This window comes from Trachypithecus francoisi, unplaced genomic scaffold, assembly GCF_009764315.1.
Source record: "Trachypithecus francoisi isolate TF-2019V2 unplaced genomic scaffold, Tfra_2.0 Lachesis_group12, whole genome shotgun sequence".
NCBI classification, from domain to species: domain Eukaryota; kingdom Metazoa; phylum Chordata; class Mammalia; order Primates; family Cercopithecidae; genus Trachypithecus; species Trachypithecus francoisi.
The window spans coordinates 118,582,324-118,598,422 of NW_022681457.1; the positions used below are offsets into that span (position 1 = coordinate 118,582,324).

The 16,099-nt window shown below is 55.6% G+C and overlaps 1 protein-coding gene across 4 annotated transcripts in view; it reads right to left on the reverse strand.

Annotated features, from left to right (window-relative positions):
• The window catches only part of KCNAB2 (potassium voltage-gated channel subfamily A regulatory beta subunit 2), a 113,500-nt gene that overhangs the window by 56,286 nt on the left and 41,115 nt on the right, over positions 1 to 16,099 (reverse strand). For 2 of the 4 annotated variants that reach the window (XM_033228621.1, XM_033228622.1), the window contains exons 2-3: positions 7,979 to 8,107; positions 6,768 to 6,809 (exon numbers count right to left, since the gene is read on the reverse strand). In XM_033228621.1, coding sequence (XP_033084512.1) covers positions 6,768 to 6,809; positions 7,979 to 8,055 — 119 coding nt within the window. In that variant the 5' untranslated portion in view covers positions 8,056 to 8,107. The remainder of the gene's footprint in view (positions 1 to 6,767; positions 6,810 to 7,978; positions 8,108 to 16,099) is intronic. The other 2 variants (XM_033228623.1, XM_033228624.1) reach the window with 1 other exon arrangement.

Sequence of the window (16,099 nt, forward strand, 5' to 3'; positions counted from 1 at the left end):
TCAAGACATTACTCATGAAAAGCAACCCGGATCTGGTTTGGCTCTGGAAATACTGCCAAGGCCCTGGGGTGAGAGGACAGGGTGGCTGAGTGCCCAGCTTCTGGACAGGGACAGCTCTGGTTGTCACCTGCCCATAGTGTGACCCAGGCAGGCACCTTGACCGCTCCTGGCCTCAGCCTCCACATCTGTGAGGTGGGCTGGGCAGAGGCCTGTTGTACCAGGCTGCTGTGGGCTGCGAGAGATGAGGCTTTGGACAACTGGGTGGGAGCTGGTGATGCAGCAGGGAGCGAGTCTCTTGGGGGGCATGGGATAAGACACCGATTATGATAAATGCTGTGGAGAGAAAAATCCAGCAGCAGGGCCAGCAGGCAGGGCGGGAAGGAACTTGTGGCCATAGGCTTGAGTGAGAGGAGTGAGCCACACAGACACCAAATCTCCCTAGAAAATGCTTAAGGGGAGAGAATACAGATGCGAATAATCGCCCCCTTCCCAACAAGATGGTGGAGGGCCGAGTGTGGTGATGTGGGTGGGAGAAGCGAGAGAGGGCAGGAAAGACTGGGTTTTGTGGCCAGGATTTACAGGGCATCCCTCTCTGTGGGGGCCCGCTTGCAATCTTTCCTTAGAGCTCATCTCGCAGCCCTGGGAGCAGGCCTGCAGGTGGGGGCCCTGCGGCATGGAGGGAGCCCAGAGCCTCTTGCTGCGAGCTTGTCCCCATGGTGCCAGGGCAGGGCTTGGGCCAGGGAACTTGTGGGCACAGAAATGGCAGCCTTTGGCATGGGGTGGAGGGGTGAGGAGCAGGGCTGGTGCCATGAGGGGTCCACGGCCGCTGGATTACCCTGAAGGTTGGGTCCAGGAGGGCAAGGACCCTTCTGCCTGCTGCCACTGCCCCCTGCCCAGTGCCCACGGGAGTGCCCCATGCACACAGGAGGGGTTCAGATACTTGTAGAACAGTAACCAAGGCCCAGGCTCCAAAAGGCCAATCAGAGCTATACCTAGGCATTTCCCAGCAGTGCCAGGCAGACGTTGATGGGGGAGGGGCTGGCTTCCTACTTCAGACCCAGCGGCTCTCTGCAGGTCGCCCTCTCTTGTGTAGGGGAGGGGCTCCCATGCCAGCACTTGTATCCTTCTGCACAGTGGGGGTTCCCTGTGGTCCTGAAGGGTCATGACTCTGGGAGGGTTGCTCCGAGGGAAGAAGGACGGGAGTAGGCAGAAGGCAAAGGGGCTCTGCCCGTTACCAGCGGTGCCTGGGGACAGAGGACAAACGCCAGCTCCTCTGGACTCCCTCACACGGGGGCTCTATTTCGGGCTTTTGCTGAAGGAGACTCTAGCAGCGTTAGGTCCTTGGATGAAGGGGCCTCAGTAAGACTGCAGGGAGGAGGGAGCAGCCCCACTGTCGGGCTCCTGCCTCAGGGTCCCCACTTCTCCTGTGCTCAAGAGCACAGTGACCGTGACTTCTGATTCAAAATATCCCAGATCCCGGCCGCTTTCCAGAGTGAGGGTCTCTGAGCCCTGACACTCCCTCACCACTCTGGTACCAAGAAATACGAGCCCCTCCTCAATAGCCACTGCTAATTACATGGCACCTACAGGTTCTTTCCTGGGCTGGGCCTGCCTTGTGCAAATCTATTCTTGTAGATCAGGGGCCCAGGGGAATTCATGTGAATTAACACCGTGACATGGAAAAATGCAAGGAAGATGTTAACCTCATTAAGTCAGGAGGAATCACTACCTCCTCCCGGACTCCTCTACCTGGGATTTCTGAATTGTTCTGTTTACTGAAAGCCAACAAAGCATACATCATAAGACTAAGAAGGAATCCTGAGCGTCTCTTCTGAATGGTGACACCTGTCCAGAGAGCAGAGAGCCCAGCCAAAGTTCTCCAAAGCGGAAATGGAAGGGGAGCTGCTACCATTCCGGGGTGCGGCTCTACAACGCACGGCATTGCATCAGTGCAAACACAGAATGATTTTCGCTCAAGGACAATCAGCAAACCGAGGCCCAAACAAGCAGCCCCTGGCTCCCTCAGCACGTGCTTCCTGTACAGACATTTCAGACAAGACCAAACCTCCCCGACAGTGCTCTGGGCAAAACCGGAAAATGCTGAATCTTAATCAATGGTGACCACAGCGAGGTACAAGCTAGACGCCCGTGTCTCCCACAGACGGGAAAACAGCGAAAACAGTCAGCCTTGGGCAGGTCTGGGCTGTGAGCAGGCTCAAGCGAGAGGTGTTACCTGGCTGAAACCCACCACCCACCACCCCGTCCATCACAGTCATTCCAAGTTTACCTCAGGCTGGCTCTTTTTTGAGGTCTTCTGCTTTGAAAAAATGTAGAGGGTCTAATTCCAGATCAGACAAAACCACCCCAAAATATAGTCTCCTCTGTTTTCATTCCCACGGATGCGTGCCCCCAAGCGGCATCTCCCCTAGGAGGGCAGCAGCTGCATCCAGTCCTGGGGCTGAAGGGAGGACTCACCTGCCTTCGTGGGGGCGTCTGCTCATTAAAAAAGCCACAGTCTAGTTTATTAGGGATCACCAGACGCTCTAAGGATCTGGCACGGCGGCTTTTTCATTAGGGAGTGTCACTGCAGGACGTCAGAAGCAATTGGTGAATGAGATGAGTCCCATCAGATTCGAGTTTTGAGGCAGCGAGTCCATTAGTTCTATTAGGGCATTTTCATCTCAGCGAAAGAGGCTGAATTATTCACGAGTGCCTCTTCCCCTAAAAGCTCGGCAAGTGCAGTTCCGTGCTGCAACCTGGCAAGGCTGACTCCTGGTGCATGGGGTTGGGGTGTAGCCTAAGGTGGGGGGGGTCCTGCCAGTCCCTCAGGCCTACCCTTGCTGCCTCCACCATCCCCATGTGCCAGAAACATAAACCCTTGGGCCCACAGGTTGAAAGGGGCAGGCCTTGCTCTTTGGTATCTGAGTGCAGGACACAGAGCCTGTGGTTTCCACACATCACTCAAATCTGAACTGTGTCTGCAGCAGGGGAGCCAAGGGCCCAGTGGTATGGGACCACCACCCACAGCCAAGGGGGTCTGGAGAGGTCTCTGCTCAACACATGCAGATGCTCCTCGTCTCCTCTGGGGACACACCCCAGATTGGCATTTCTGATACTGTCAGTACCTATAAATGGCAGGAAAGTCCCAGAACCTGCTATTTGGACTCCACACTGCCACTCGCTCGAGGGAGGGACACAGGAGTCCTTCTCCACGGCACATGTCCTGACCTGGGGTTTGGGAAACGCTTTGAGACCATGCCAAACCAGGCTGAGCTCTGGGATGAGGCTAAGTGCTGAGCCCCAACCCCGGGGTCACTGTGTGTCACAGGATGCCAGCAAAGTCCCAGCGTGATATCATCTTCCGGCTGAGAAAGCGCGCCAGTGAATGTGGGATTTTGAATGGAGGCGGAACCGTCTCCCCCACGACAAATGAGCAAACAGTGGTAGCTGCCACGGGGGAAGGTGGGGGACAGGAAATCAGTACCCCAGACACAGTGTGGAAGATAAATGAAGTGAGAGGCTGGGAGAGGACGTGGAGTCTGGAGGTGTCTGGCTGCGGGTGACTAGCTGGGAAGGCCTCGGCAATTGAAATGGTTTGTCCCCAAAGGCCCAAGCCCACTCTGTCAGTTCCCCACACGTCGCCCTGGTCGGGGGGGCCTGTGTCTCACTACTGGGTGGTGGCTGCAGCCTAATGTGCTCCGAATGAGGCCCTCTCCTTCCCTGGGTCCACTGCTCCTCTCTGTCCCTCTCTGTCTCAGCACCTGCCCATCAGTGGTCAAGCTTGTGGACGTGGCTTCTGACATCCTTTCCTCAGGCCCTGTACCCTTTCATTCTCTCTCCATGCAGTTCCTGGAGCTCAGCCGTCCTGCACCTTTCCTGGACACTGTCTGGTCTCCTTGCATTAGCCTCTCTCTTCCCTGTCTTACTCCCTGCTACCAGGCTTCCTTCCTAGAGCAGATCTGTGACCCCTGCCCTGCTCAAACACCATAGATGGCTCCCCAGTGCCCTCTGAGTTCATCCGAGCCCCGCTGCTAGGCATTCGAGGCCCCCCACCAACATCCCCCTCTACAGCCTGCCTCTCTTTATTCTCCATCATGTCCCTGATGGCCCAGGCTGGGTAACTGTTGCTTCCTGTTTTCTGTGCACACTTCTGAGCTGCAGCTCAGGCGGCTGTATCGACTGAAATGTGCTTCCCAGCCTCTGTGGTGAATCCTGTCCAGCCTTCAAGGTCCAGATCCAAGCCCCTGCTGCCTTCTCCACGAAGCCTTCCTGGCTCTCGGCTGGCTGTGGTCCCTCCTTTCTCAAACCCCAAAGGCTCTCTGGGCTTCTCCTAGGACGTGCTTTGCCTTCTGGAGATCATTGGAGCTATTTGAGACTTGGGGTACATGGAAGTATTGCTCCCAATCCTTCGCTCCTCTGTACTCATGCCCTTTGCCATGTGACTTCATAGCTCCTCCCACTATGGGGGCAATATATTTCCAGCCCCTTGACTTTGGGCTGGTTCATGAGACTGACTTGGGTCAAAAGTGTGTGAGCAGAGGTGACAGCGCTCCAACCCCAACCACAGGCCTTAAGAGACCCTGCATGTTTCTGCTTTTCCTCTGGTACTTTTGCCACGGGAAGGACATGCCTGGGATAGGCCCCAGTTAAGGATGGGAAGATGGAGGACATGGGGATTCAACTTGCAGCCTGGAGACAAACCCAGCCGAGCCAGCTTAGACGAGCTGCCTGGTCAACCAGCAGACACAGGAGCAAGGAAGAGATGCCGATTGCTGTGTGGCACTGAGTTTTGGAGCTGTTTGTTATGCAGCATTTGGTTTGTTATGCAGCATTGGCACAGCGTCTTACGTCGATTCCTCGCCTGGGAGCTGCATGGGGGCAGGGCACGTGCCTCGAACGCCTCTGCCCTGTGAGAGGGCCAGGCCTAAGTAACTGAAAGAACCATCCAATAGGCATGTTTAGTGGCATGCTTGGAGTGATGAGGTGCCCTACTAGGAGTGGTCCCCAGCCTGTTAACAAACAAAGACCCTAGCCCTTAGAGGTTATCTCCAGAGCCCCCACAATAGACACCCAAGTGACCCCCTGGATATCCAAGGGGTAGGATGGTCAGAGCCTGTGGGCACCGGAATTGGGGCTGAGAGCCTAGAGGGTGAGCTTCAGAGCTTCCCCTGGGGCCGGGCAGGCCACCTGGAAATGAAGGTTCTCATGCACAGTGTTCCCAGGGGATGGACAACATGCTGAGGCTGTGGGGTTCTGAGGGCCGTGAGTGGGCTGGAAGGCTCTCACTTGGTCACACTGGACAATTGACTTGGCCCCTCCTGGGGCCAGGCCCTTGGAGCTGGCTGGTCTGTACCTGTGGGCAGGCCTTTTGAGCTGGCAGGTCTGCACCTGGGATTTTCCTGCCTGCTCTTCGGACCTCACCCCTTCCCTTCTGAGGACTGAGGCTGCCCCAGGCTCCCTGAGGATGCAGTTCAGGTACACGTTTCATTTCACTGATGAAATTTCCTGGGATGAGTGGTGTGTATTTGTTAGGATGTGTTACACCATGCATACATACATCATAATACAAACATTTCACCCAGGAAAAGCATTTGCAAGCCCCAGTTCAGATTTAACTATTTTAAGCAAAATCTTATCTACCAAAATTTCAGTAGGATCAAAGAGTTGGCCATGTCTTCAGAGCTTCCCGTAAGGAGCAGGACCTCCCAGGAGGCACTGAAGGCGTGGCACAGATCACTCTGAGCATCTAGGTCTATGGTCCCCGTCAGAGGCGCTAAGGCTGGCGATGGTCTGGGGCGGGGGCAGAGAGAGAAAAGCCACATGGAAATACATTGCCATCCCCATGCCCACTGCCTGGTGCATTGACAACGACCCCCAAAGCACTGTCACCAGGTGTCCGGGTCCAAATAGAGAGGCCTCCTGGCCTGACCGCCAAGATGCAGCAATGCATACCAGCGACCTCCCACCAGAAGCCGTGCCGATTCCCCAAACAGTCCCAAGGCACGGGGAGGCTGCTGCCCGCGGGCACCAGGCAGCCCTGACATTTTACTTCCTAGGGTTGGAGGCTGTACCACGAACATGCATCCCCTGCGTTACAGGTGAGGGAGAGGCAGCCCAGGGGGAGGAACGGGTCTCCCCGAGAGCACCCCGTGGGGCCCTAAGCCTGGCATCTTGATGCCACGTCCCGCTGGGGCATGGTCTCTTGCCAGGTGAATGTGCCCAGTTTGTTAATTCACCAACAGAGAAACACATCAGAAAGATGTCACTAATCAAGTCATATCAGTACTGCACACTCCCAAGCAGGCATTAACCTTCAAATGAGCCTGAGGAGCACTGGGAGCTCCAGATCAGCTCAAACCCACAGGCAAAGGGGGAACGGATGGGCTCGCCACGTCCTGTACTCTGATAACGGAAGCAGCACAAGCCGGCGACCACAGGAAGGCGTCTCCCGCACTGCCTGATGAGTGAAGCTTTAACGGTAGATTTGGCTGAGAGCTTGGCAGTCATCAAAAGCCCATTTGCTCAAATCAAAGCACACTTCTGGCAGATCAACACATACAATTAACCTGACTTCACATTTTCCATCAGGACATTGCACAGTGTCCTGTGGGGGTAGGCACAGAGGGTGACAAGCAGAGCCTGGGGGTCTCAGGGGGCTTTGGCTTCACAGAAAACACCAGCACACCCTGCTCGGCAAGGGTGCAGTCGTCCCACCCACTCCTTGGCCTTCGGCTTGCTGGGTTTTAGGGAGATTGAAGACTCATTACCTGTAAAACTGGAGCTGTCTTTTGGGACTCCCATACCGAGTACTTCGGACAGCAATGGAGGAAAGAGAAAAAGGAGAAAGGGAGAGAAGAGAGAGAGTCCATAGTTGGCATCAACCCCAGCAGGTGCAGGTCAGAAAGCACCACCAACGTCCCGTGCCCCCGGGCCCCCACCAGCCGCCTGCTCAGGGCAGTCTCTGAGGATGCACGCCGGGTGCCAAACGCTCTGCAGCAGCGCCACCCGGTGGCCATGGGCAGAGAGCCGGAGCCAGTTTTCTGGACACCAAGGGCTCCTTCCATGCCAGGCCCTGTTTTCCGTGGTGAACCTCCGGGTGAGGGTTGGTTTGGATTGCACGTGCTTCAGGACTTGCTTTGCAATATGCTTGTGGGCAATGGCTCAAAACCCTCCAACCCAGACGTGCAGAGAGCCTGCGTGCTGGCAAGCCCGCACGTGCCTGCTGGGCTCTTTTTAGGACAGACACTGCCTTTCCCTGTGGCTGTCACAGACATGGGCTCTGGCTCATGCCCCAATGATTATCTGGAAAGGTCTGGCTGCCCAAGACCAATGGGCTGCTGGGGTACTGCCTGTGCCTGCATCTTTCATGGGTTCTGTGCTCTGTCCCCAGAGGCTCAGCTCTCACTGAACGCACTGCCGTTCAGCGCTGTTTACGGTGCAGACAGAAACACCCGGGGCTGCAAGCGGAAGTGAGTTCCACAAGGAGGTGGTCAGGGTGCCCTGGGAACATCTGGTTGTCCCCACTCCGTCCGGTGTTAGGAAACCGGTAGACGTGGTTCCCCAAAGGCCTACAAGGTCGTGATCCTCGCTCAGGGGAAACTGGCGGGGCCACAGGGCCCGTGATGTATAAAGTGGGAGGAAGAGAATGCTGGGGTTGGCCCTGCACTCACTGTCGGGCCTCTCTGTTAAGCTCAAACGAGATATTTCGGAAGGGTCAGGGACAAGAAAGGAGTCTACTCTGGCTCAAACCCCCTGGAAAAGTTCTGCTTTTTCTTTCCTACTTGGGTTTTAAAGCCCCTGCTCCTTTCTTGGAGAAAACGCTCACCAGCGTGCACCTCGAAACCCTGTGGAAGGCAGAAGCCTGTGGGCTCTGCTTGGGCCCTTCCTCCTCCAGAGGGGAGGACAGTGGCCTTGGGAACCCTTCCTGGAGGCAGGACTGACCCTGGGAGGGGGCCTGAGTGAGGGGGTGGGAGGTCACCTGTAGATCATCCCGGGGGAGCCCGTCTGCCGCAGGGAGAGCCGAGCTGGGGAGCCCGTCGTTGATTCTGGATACATGGAGCCAGCCTTACTTGTTCAGACCTGCTGGATTTTTTACAGTGGGAAAATTCTGGAAGAAAAGCAAAATAAGGGAGGGGAAGAGGGTAGTGGTTAAAAAAGATCAACCAGGTTCGGCCAGGAGACTCTAGGATCACAAAGGCCTAGGAGACTGTCTGTGTTCAGGGTATCGGGGAGCCCCTCAGCAGACAGACAGACAGACAGGCAGACAGCAGGCAGGCAGGCCCATGGGCTCAGGAGGGACTGGAGAGCAGGTGACAACTGTAAGAAGGGTCTCCACAGTTCATCACTCCACATTCCTACCCTACATGCCATGGGGGTCCTTCCACACCAGCCCAGCTGTTGTTCTGAAGCCATAGGTATAGGTTCTGCTGCTCACATGGTGCAGAAGAGACCGTCCAGGGGGCATCTGTGCACTTTCTGAGCTCCTGAGTGCACTGCTGTCCCCCAGGGTCATCGCTGACACTGTCCCTTGCCCTGACTCGAGCCCAGTGCAGCTTCCTGGTGCTGCCACTAAGCTCCTAAGTCAGGCAGCTTGTCAGATGCCACTGATGTCCCCAGCTCCTGGGATTCCTGCCCTTGGGCAGCCCCTGCCCTGGAGTGTGGGCTGGACCTAGCAAGCCGCTTCTAACCAGCAGAACATGGTAAAGGTAATGGCAAGACTGTCACTTCTATCTTGCTACAGACTGTCCGTCCTGGCTGTGGTGTTGGAGAGGCCCATGGGGCAGGAACTGAGGGCAGCCTCCGGCCCATAGCTGGTGAGAAGCTGAGCCCTCAGCCGAACAGCCCAAGGAAAGGAGTCCTTCAAACGAACAAGGGAGCCTGGAGGTGGATCCTTTCCTACTAGAGGTTTCCAAGGCGAGCCCAGTCCTGGCCAGCACCTCGACTGCAGCTCAGCAGTCCAAAAACAGCAGACCCAGCCCTGCCCTGCCCCAACACCTGACCCATAGGAACCAGGAGATCACGTTCTGGGCGGTTTGAAGATGCAGGGTTTGTGAAGAGCTGTTACAGCAGCATTGATAATGAGCACGGCTGCCAATATCCAGCCGTCCACCCACCTCTCCGGCTTCCACCCTTGGGCTGAGCCACTGCTGTCTTTCACCTAAACTCCTGGGTCCCCTCCCAGTGGCTCCCCCCACCGCCTCCTGAACCCTCTCAGCCCTGCATGCCTTGCTCCACCCGGCTGGCTGCTGGCTTGGGGCTTCTATTTCCAAAGCGAATCTGGTCCCATCCTCTTTCCTCCCTCTCCCAGGCACTGCCCCCCAGGACCCTACGCTCTGCCACCTGGCCCTCAGCCCAGGCCCCTGGCCTTCCCAGCAGGCTGAGCTCACGCTGTCTGTGGACCCTTGTACTTGCGGCTCCTTCTACTGACTGCACCCTTGCTGCAGTGCTTCTTAGCGCCATGAGCCCTGACTGTGAGGCTCACGGGTCCCTGCCACTCCCTAGCCGACACCATACCCTTGCTGCCTGCACACGGGTCTGTGGTGCTCCAGTTCCCTCTCTGAGGGGGTGCATTCCAGGAAGGCAGTGGTTCTGTGGGTCTTGCTTGCTGCCGCACCCCCACGCCTGGAACAGGGCTCGGCTTCTGGAAGGACAAAGGACCCCGATCCAAAATAATGTGGTCCTGCACCCACGGGCAAAGGGATGGCCTGGGCTCAAAACATAGCCCCGCCCGTCCACAGCAACCCATGAAATTGGTGGCAAACCTGACACTAGCCAAGTGGCGGATTGGCTTTGTTTTTCCCCCCCTTCTTTTTCCCCAGAACAGTGACCTCCCGTCACCAGGGAGCCGGCTTCTTTGGAAGAAAAGCAAAGTAAGGGAGGGGATTCCCAAACAACCTCCCTCCCTGGGGTCCAGGCAGCGTAGGTCTAGGTCCCCCTAATCACGGAGGTCTCTTCTGAGTGAGTGACGTGAGCCCATGTGCGGACCTGCTGGTAAAATGGGACCAGCCTGGAATACCAGCACTTTGGGAGGCCGAGGCAGGAGGATCGCTTGGGCACAGGAGTTCGAGAGCAGCCTGGGCAACACAGAGACTTTTTTTTGTAGAGACTTGGTCTCCACAAAAAAATAAAAAAATTAGCTGGGCGTGGTGGTGCAGTGTCTATAATCCCAGTTACTCAGGAGGCTGAGATGGGAGGATCGCTTGAGGCTGGGAGGTCGAGGCTGCAGTGAGCCATGATCGTGCCACTGCACTCCAGCCTGGGCGATCCTGTTTCAAGTAAACCAAAATGAAAACCAAAAACAAAGATAGAAGATGCAGAGAAGATCCAGCACCATGCTAACCTCAGAGGAAGTGGTGGGGCTTGGTGACGAGCCCCTGGAGTTTTATTCTTAAAGACCCTCATTCAGGCCAGGCACGGTGGATCACGCCTATAATCCCAGAGCTTTGGGAGGCCGAGGCTGGTTGCCTGGCTTTGGGGTGATTGAATCCCTGCAGCACTGGGGGGGCTGGAGCGTTCTCAAGGGCAGCCTCTCTTTCAGCCCATTAGCAGCTCATGCATTTTGCTCTTAGATGACTCAGAGGCAGGAAATCAAATCATCTCACTAAAGTCACTAAAAAACTGTCGTTAAACTACTAAAGATGCTGTGCTTTTGATCAGAGGACAGTGCATTTCTTCATTCACTGAACCCTGGCTGAGCCCTCCTGCTGTGGGAGGCTGCCCCTACAAGAAACGGAGCTCCTGCCCCCAGGTTCTCCTGAGTAGCTGAGGGACGTGGACAGGAAACCAGGCCTGCAGAGTGGAGGGTTCTGCTGAGAGCAGAGTCATCACCACAGCCCGTCCCCAGGGAGCCCCCATGGAGGCTGCATAAGCAAATGTGGCCCATGGGAGGCAGGATGTCCTCACACAGGCTTGAAGAAGGGGCTGGGGGCTGGGATGCCTGTGCCTTTAACAGGGCGTGTAGCCCACCCCACACCTCACTCTCTTGGGTCTAGCTGCTGAGCTAACTTCCAGAATTCCGGAATCACAAACTCAACTTGGGTTGGAAACAGTGCGGGGACTGAGTCACTGGTTCCATGAACTTGGGGTGGGGTCTGAGAATCTGCATTTCTCACAAGTCCCAGGTAACGCTGATGCTGAAGGCCCAGGGACCATACTTTGAAGACCCTTGGCCTGGAGGCAGGTCGAGGGCCAGGAGTCTAAGCAGGCCAGAGCCAGCCTGCTGCCTATTTTTGCAAATCAAGTTTTGTTGGAACACCTCCATGCCCGTTTGTTTACTAATCCTCTCAGGCTGCTTGTGAGCTCCAAGGCCAGGGCTGCGGAGCTGCAACAGAGACTGGCTGGCTGGCAAAGCCTACATTATTTACTATCTGGTCCTTTACAGAAAGAGTCTGTGGGCACCTGCTCTACGCCATCCTCTCTCCCAGGTTCAGGGGACACCTCGCCACTCCTCCCTTCCACCCCACCCTCAGCTGCCACTGCTGCTTCCCAGACCCCTGAGAAAACACAAGCAACCAGAAGTCACCTTCCCCACACAGGGACACGATCCGTGCTCAAAGCCGCCTTCCTTCCTGTGGCTACCCAGTGAACCGGCTCCACAGTGTCCACGGCCACGTGACCGCCCCCAGCCCCACACCCACTCAATCCCATTCCTCCTTCTTCCGGAGGCATTGCCAGCTGCACCCAATGAGTTATTTCTCTCATCTCCAAAGAAAACCAAAAGCACAGTTTCTGTTTGTGTGTGTGTGTGTGTGTGTGTGTGTGTGTGTGTTTTGAGACAGAGTCTCACTCTGTCGCCCAGGCTGGAGTGCAGTGGCATGCTCTCGGCTCACTGCAACCCTCTTGAAACCTCCCGGGTTCAAGTGATTCTCATGCCTCAGCCTCCCGAGTAGCTGGGATTACAGACGTGCGCCACCATGCCTCGCTAATTTTTGTAGTTTTAGTAGAGACGGGGTTTCACCATGTCGGCCAGGCTGGTCTCGAACTCCTGACCTCAAGTGATCTGCCCGCCTCGGCCTCTCTAAGTGCTGGGATTACAGGCATGAGCCATCTCATTTGGCCTAAAAAGCACAGTTTCTTAGACCCACTTTCTTTTCCACTGTTTCTCGCCTTCCATTCACAAGAAAATTCCTCAAAAAGTTTTCCTTCAATTGTCTGCGATTCCTCTCCTTCTTCCAGCTCATAAACTGTCTCCAATCAGCCTCTGCCCTCACCACTCCATGGGAGCGGCACTTGCCAAGGTCGCGGTAACCTCTTCATTGCTAGGTCCAGTGGTGCCCATCGTATCAGGGCGACAGACGTGCTGCCTGCAGCTTCCCCAGCTCCCGGGACTCCATGCCCCCCTCCCATCCCTCAGGCCACCCCTTTTCAGTCTCCTGGGCTTCTTCCTGCTCCTCTCTGTCCTCCAGTGGCTGCCCTTGTTCAGGCCTTGAACCTCTTCTTTTCCATCCCCATGAAACCCCTCAGATTCTTGCCCATCTCATGGCTCTGAACTCTGTCGTTATGCTGCAGACTCCACCCTGTGAACCCCAGAGCTGTTTATTCCCTGCCTGTGTGGCTCAGTTATGAGGGTGAGGAATGTGTGCCTCGGATTCCCGAGTCAGACACTGAGCTCCCGACTGCCCTCACCCCCAGCCCAGTTCTTCCCAGGGTGGTCTCAGCTGAGTAAAGAGCTCCCCACCCTCCCAGGTGTCAGTCCCACCCCCGGGAGTCACCCTGATTCCTCCCTTCTTCCCATGTCCCGCCTCCCACATCCAATCCAGCCCTGGGCCAGGGGCCCGTGCCTCTCCCTGTCTTCTCCCAGGCCCAGGCCGCCACTGGCTCTCGTGCTGCTCCTCCCAGCATTCCCTGCACCCACCTCCACCCCAACTGGCTGACTCTATGCAGCCAGGGTGATCCTCCCAGAACATAAGTCAGATTATGTCATTGCTTTGCTCCAAACCTTCCAACGGCTTCCATTCCATTCAGAGCCAAAGTCCAATCTCAACAGTCGGTCCACAACCTTTCTAGCCACATCCCCCTGCTGAGTCCCTCACACACTGGCCCCTGCCACACTGTCTCCCTGGGGGTCTGTGAACCCAGCAGACAGATTCACTCCCACCTCAGGGCTTCATGCACTCCCCCTCCTCCTGCCTGAATTCAACTTCTGACCACCACGGTCTGCCTGAGCCCCCTCCCACGTTTGCCTCTTTACGCCAAGGTCACCTTCTCATGGAGGTCTTCCCTAGACACCTCCCTCACATTGCAGTCCCCGTCTCTCCCATGCTCCCTGGTCCCTCCCCTGGGCTGCTTCTCCCCAGTGCCTGTCACCTGCTCACAGGCCTTCTCCTCCACCTACTCGTCTCGTTTATGCCGTCTGCCCACCAAGATGCCGGCTTCGGGAAAGCAGGGAGTTTTGTCTGCTGGTTCCCAGCCGTGCCTGGCACCTAGTAGACACGGAACAGGTTATTTGTTGAGTGAACGAATGAGTGGGTGGATGCCTCTGTGACCCAGCCTGCTGAAGGCTGGAGCAGAGAGAGCACTGGAGAGGCAGCTGGGGCTCGCGGTCTGCGTTACTGCAGGTAGCACGGCCCACGGCGCTGGGGACGGGCTCGCATATGGAACAAGGGCAGCTTTCTCCGGAGGGTGCAATGCCTGCTGTGTCCAGTGGGGGTGCTCAGGGCAGCTCCAGGTGCAGGGACAAGTGGCACCGCTGGTCACCCTGGGGTAGGCGTCCCTAGGAGGCCACCTGTTCCACTCCCCACCCCTCTGGACTCCGAGAAGTGTTGACCCGAGGTCAGGCTGTATCTGTGCTAGCAGCCAGCTCCCCAGCCTGCAGCCACAGGCGGGAACTGTACGCCGTTTGATGACCACTTTACAAGGAACTGCGGGCCACGAACACAGCCTCTGTGTCATTCCTCACCAGGGTTCCGCCACCTTTGCCACCTCACAGGGGAGGAGGGGATGGTGAGATTTCCCCACAGCCCCTGCTTTGCATTTCAGGATGTAAGACACACAGAGGCAGAGCCCAGAGTCCACCTTCTTGAGTTGCAGACGCCACTGTCCAATCAGGAGCGACTGTATCTGCCAAGCAGCCAATCCCTGTGGAGCCAACATCTTAAGGGGGATGCTGTGAGTTCCAGGCTGGCGCAGTGGCTCCTTCAGCGCAGAGGGAGGCAGACACGGCTAAGTTGGGTGGCCCTGGGCTCCCTGACACCGCCAGGACTTGGGAGAACAGGCTTCAGAAACCGCTTGCCAACACACCAGACCCAAGAGGGGAGCCTAGCAGCTGATGGGGTGCAGGGCCCAGGGTCCATGCAGGGAGCCCACAGGCTAGGTCCCTCCCATCAGCTCCACTTCCACTTGGTCTGTGTGTGACCTGGAGCAAATCTTCTGGATTTAGATTTGGAGAAACTGAAGCATGGAGCATTTCCACAGGCCTGCCCAACTTCTCATGGAGCAAAGAGAAGCAAGATGTGAAAATGCTTGGAGCCCAGGAAGGAATCTGGTCATTAAATCCTAGCTCTTCCCCTTTATGTGGTTGGCTGACAAAGACAGGGGACCTAGGAAGGTCGGTAGGCTCCCTCTGTGGGCATTTTCTTTCTTCCTACCAACTCACTACTTTGAAAACTTTCAAACCTCATAAAAGTGGAAATAATTAGAATAGCAATAAATACCCATATTCTTCATCCCAATCACACACCAATTGTTAACCTCTTGTCTCACTTGTATGCATTCCCGCTCCTCTCCTTCCCTTTTCCTCTCTCTCCACGCACATACGCACACACACGCACATGCATACATGCACAGGTATACACATGCACACACCCCCACATGCACACACACGCACACAGGCACACATGCAATGCACATGCACACGCACACATATGTACACATGCACACACACCCACATGCACACACACACATGCACACCTGTGCACACACCCACATGCACACACATGCACACATGCAATGCACATGCACACATATGTACACATGCACACACCCACACACACGCACACCCACACGCACACACACACCCACATGCACACATGCGCACACACCTACATGCGCACACATTTTCTCTGAACTGTCTGAAAGTGCGTTGCAATCCCCTGAGCTCCACCCCTCAATATCTCAGCACTCATCTGAGAGTTTTGTCTTAACCACACCACCAGCACTGTACCTAAGATACTTAGTTCAATATTGCCTGATCCTCTATTGGGTGTTCCCAATTATTCCAAAATAACTCCTACAGCTTTACAAAAATCTGGGATCCATTCAAGGCTCACAAATGGCGTTGGTTATTTCTCTCTCATCTCTCTCAACCTAGAAACAACCCCCCATTTTTTTTGGTTTTTTATGACACTGACCTTTTTTGAAAAGTTCAGGTCATCTGTCCTGCAGACAGTCCCTCAGTTTGGATTTGTCTGACTGCAGTTTAGGGATTCAATTTAGCTGAACCTTTCTGGGGAGGTCTTGTCCTTCTCATGCATCCAGGAAGGGGCGAACAAGCGCGTTTGCCCATCGAGGACAAGACCAGGTCTGGTCATTTGGTTAAGGTGGTGTCTGCCAGGGTACAGCTCTTTCTTTCTTTTCTTTCTTTTCCTTCCCTTCCTTCCCTTTCTTTCCTTTCCTTCCCTTTCTTTTCTCTTCTTTTGTTTTGTTTTCTTTCTTTTTCTTTGACGGAGTCTTGCTCTGTCACTCAGGCTGGACTGCAGTGGCATGATCTCGGCTCACTGCAACCTCTGCCTCCTGGGTTCAAGCAATTCTCCTGCCTCAGCCTCCCAAGTAGCTGGGACTACAGGTGTGTGCCACCATGCCCAGCTAATTCTTGTATTTTTAGTACAGATGGGGTTTCACCATGTTGGCCAGGATGGTCTCGATCTCTTGACCTCATGATCTGCCCACCTCGGCCTCCCAAAGTGCTGGGATTACAGGCATGAGGCACTGCACCTGGCCACAGCTCTTTCTTTTTTTTCATGATTAACCAGAAATCACAGGGAGGGTTCTTGAAGGCTGTGTGAATATTCGGTTCCCCTATGATCCCCAAGTGGAGGTGTTTTCAAAACTGCAGTTTTTCTAGAAAGGCCAAATATGTTGCCAGTTTGGGCTCTGAATGCAG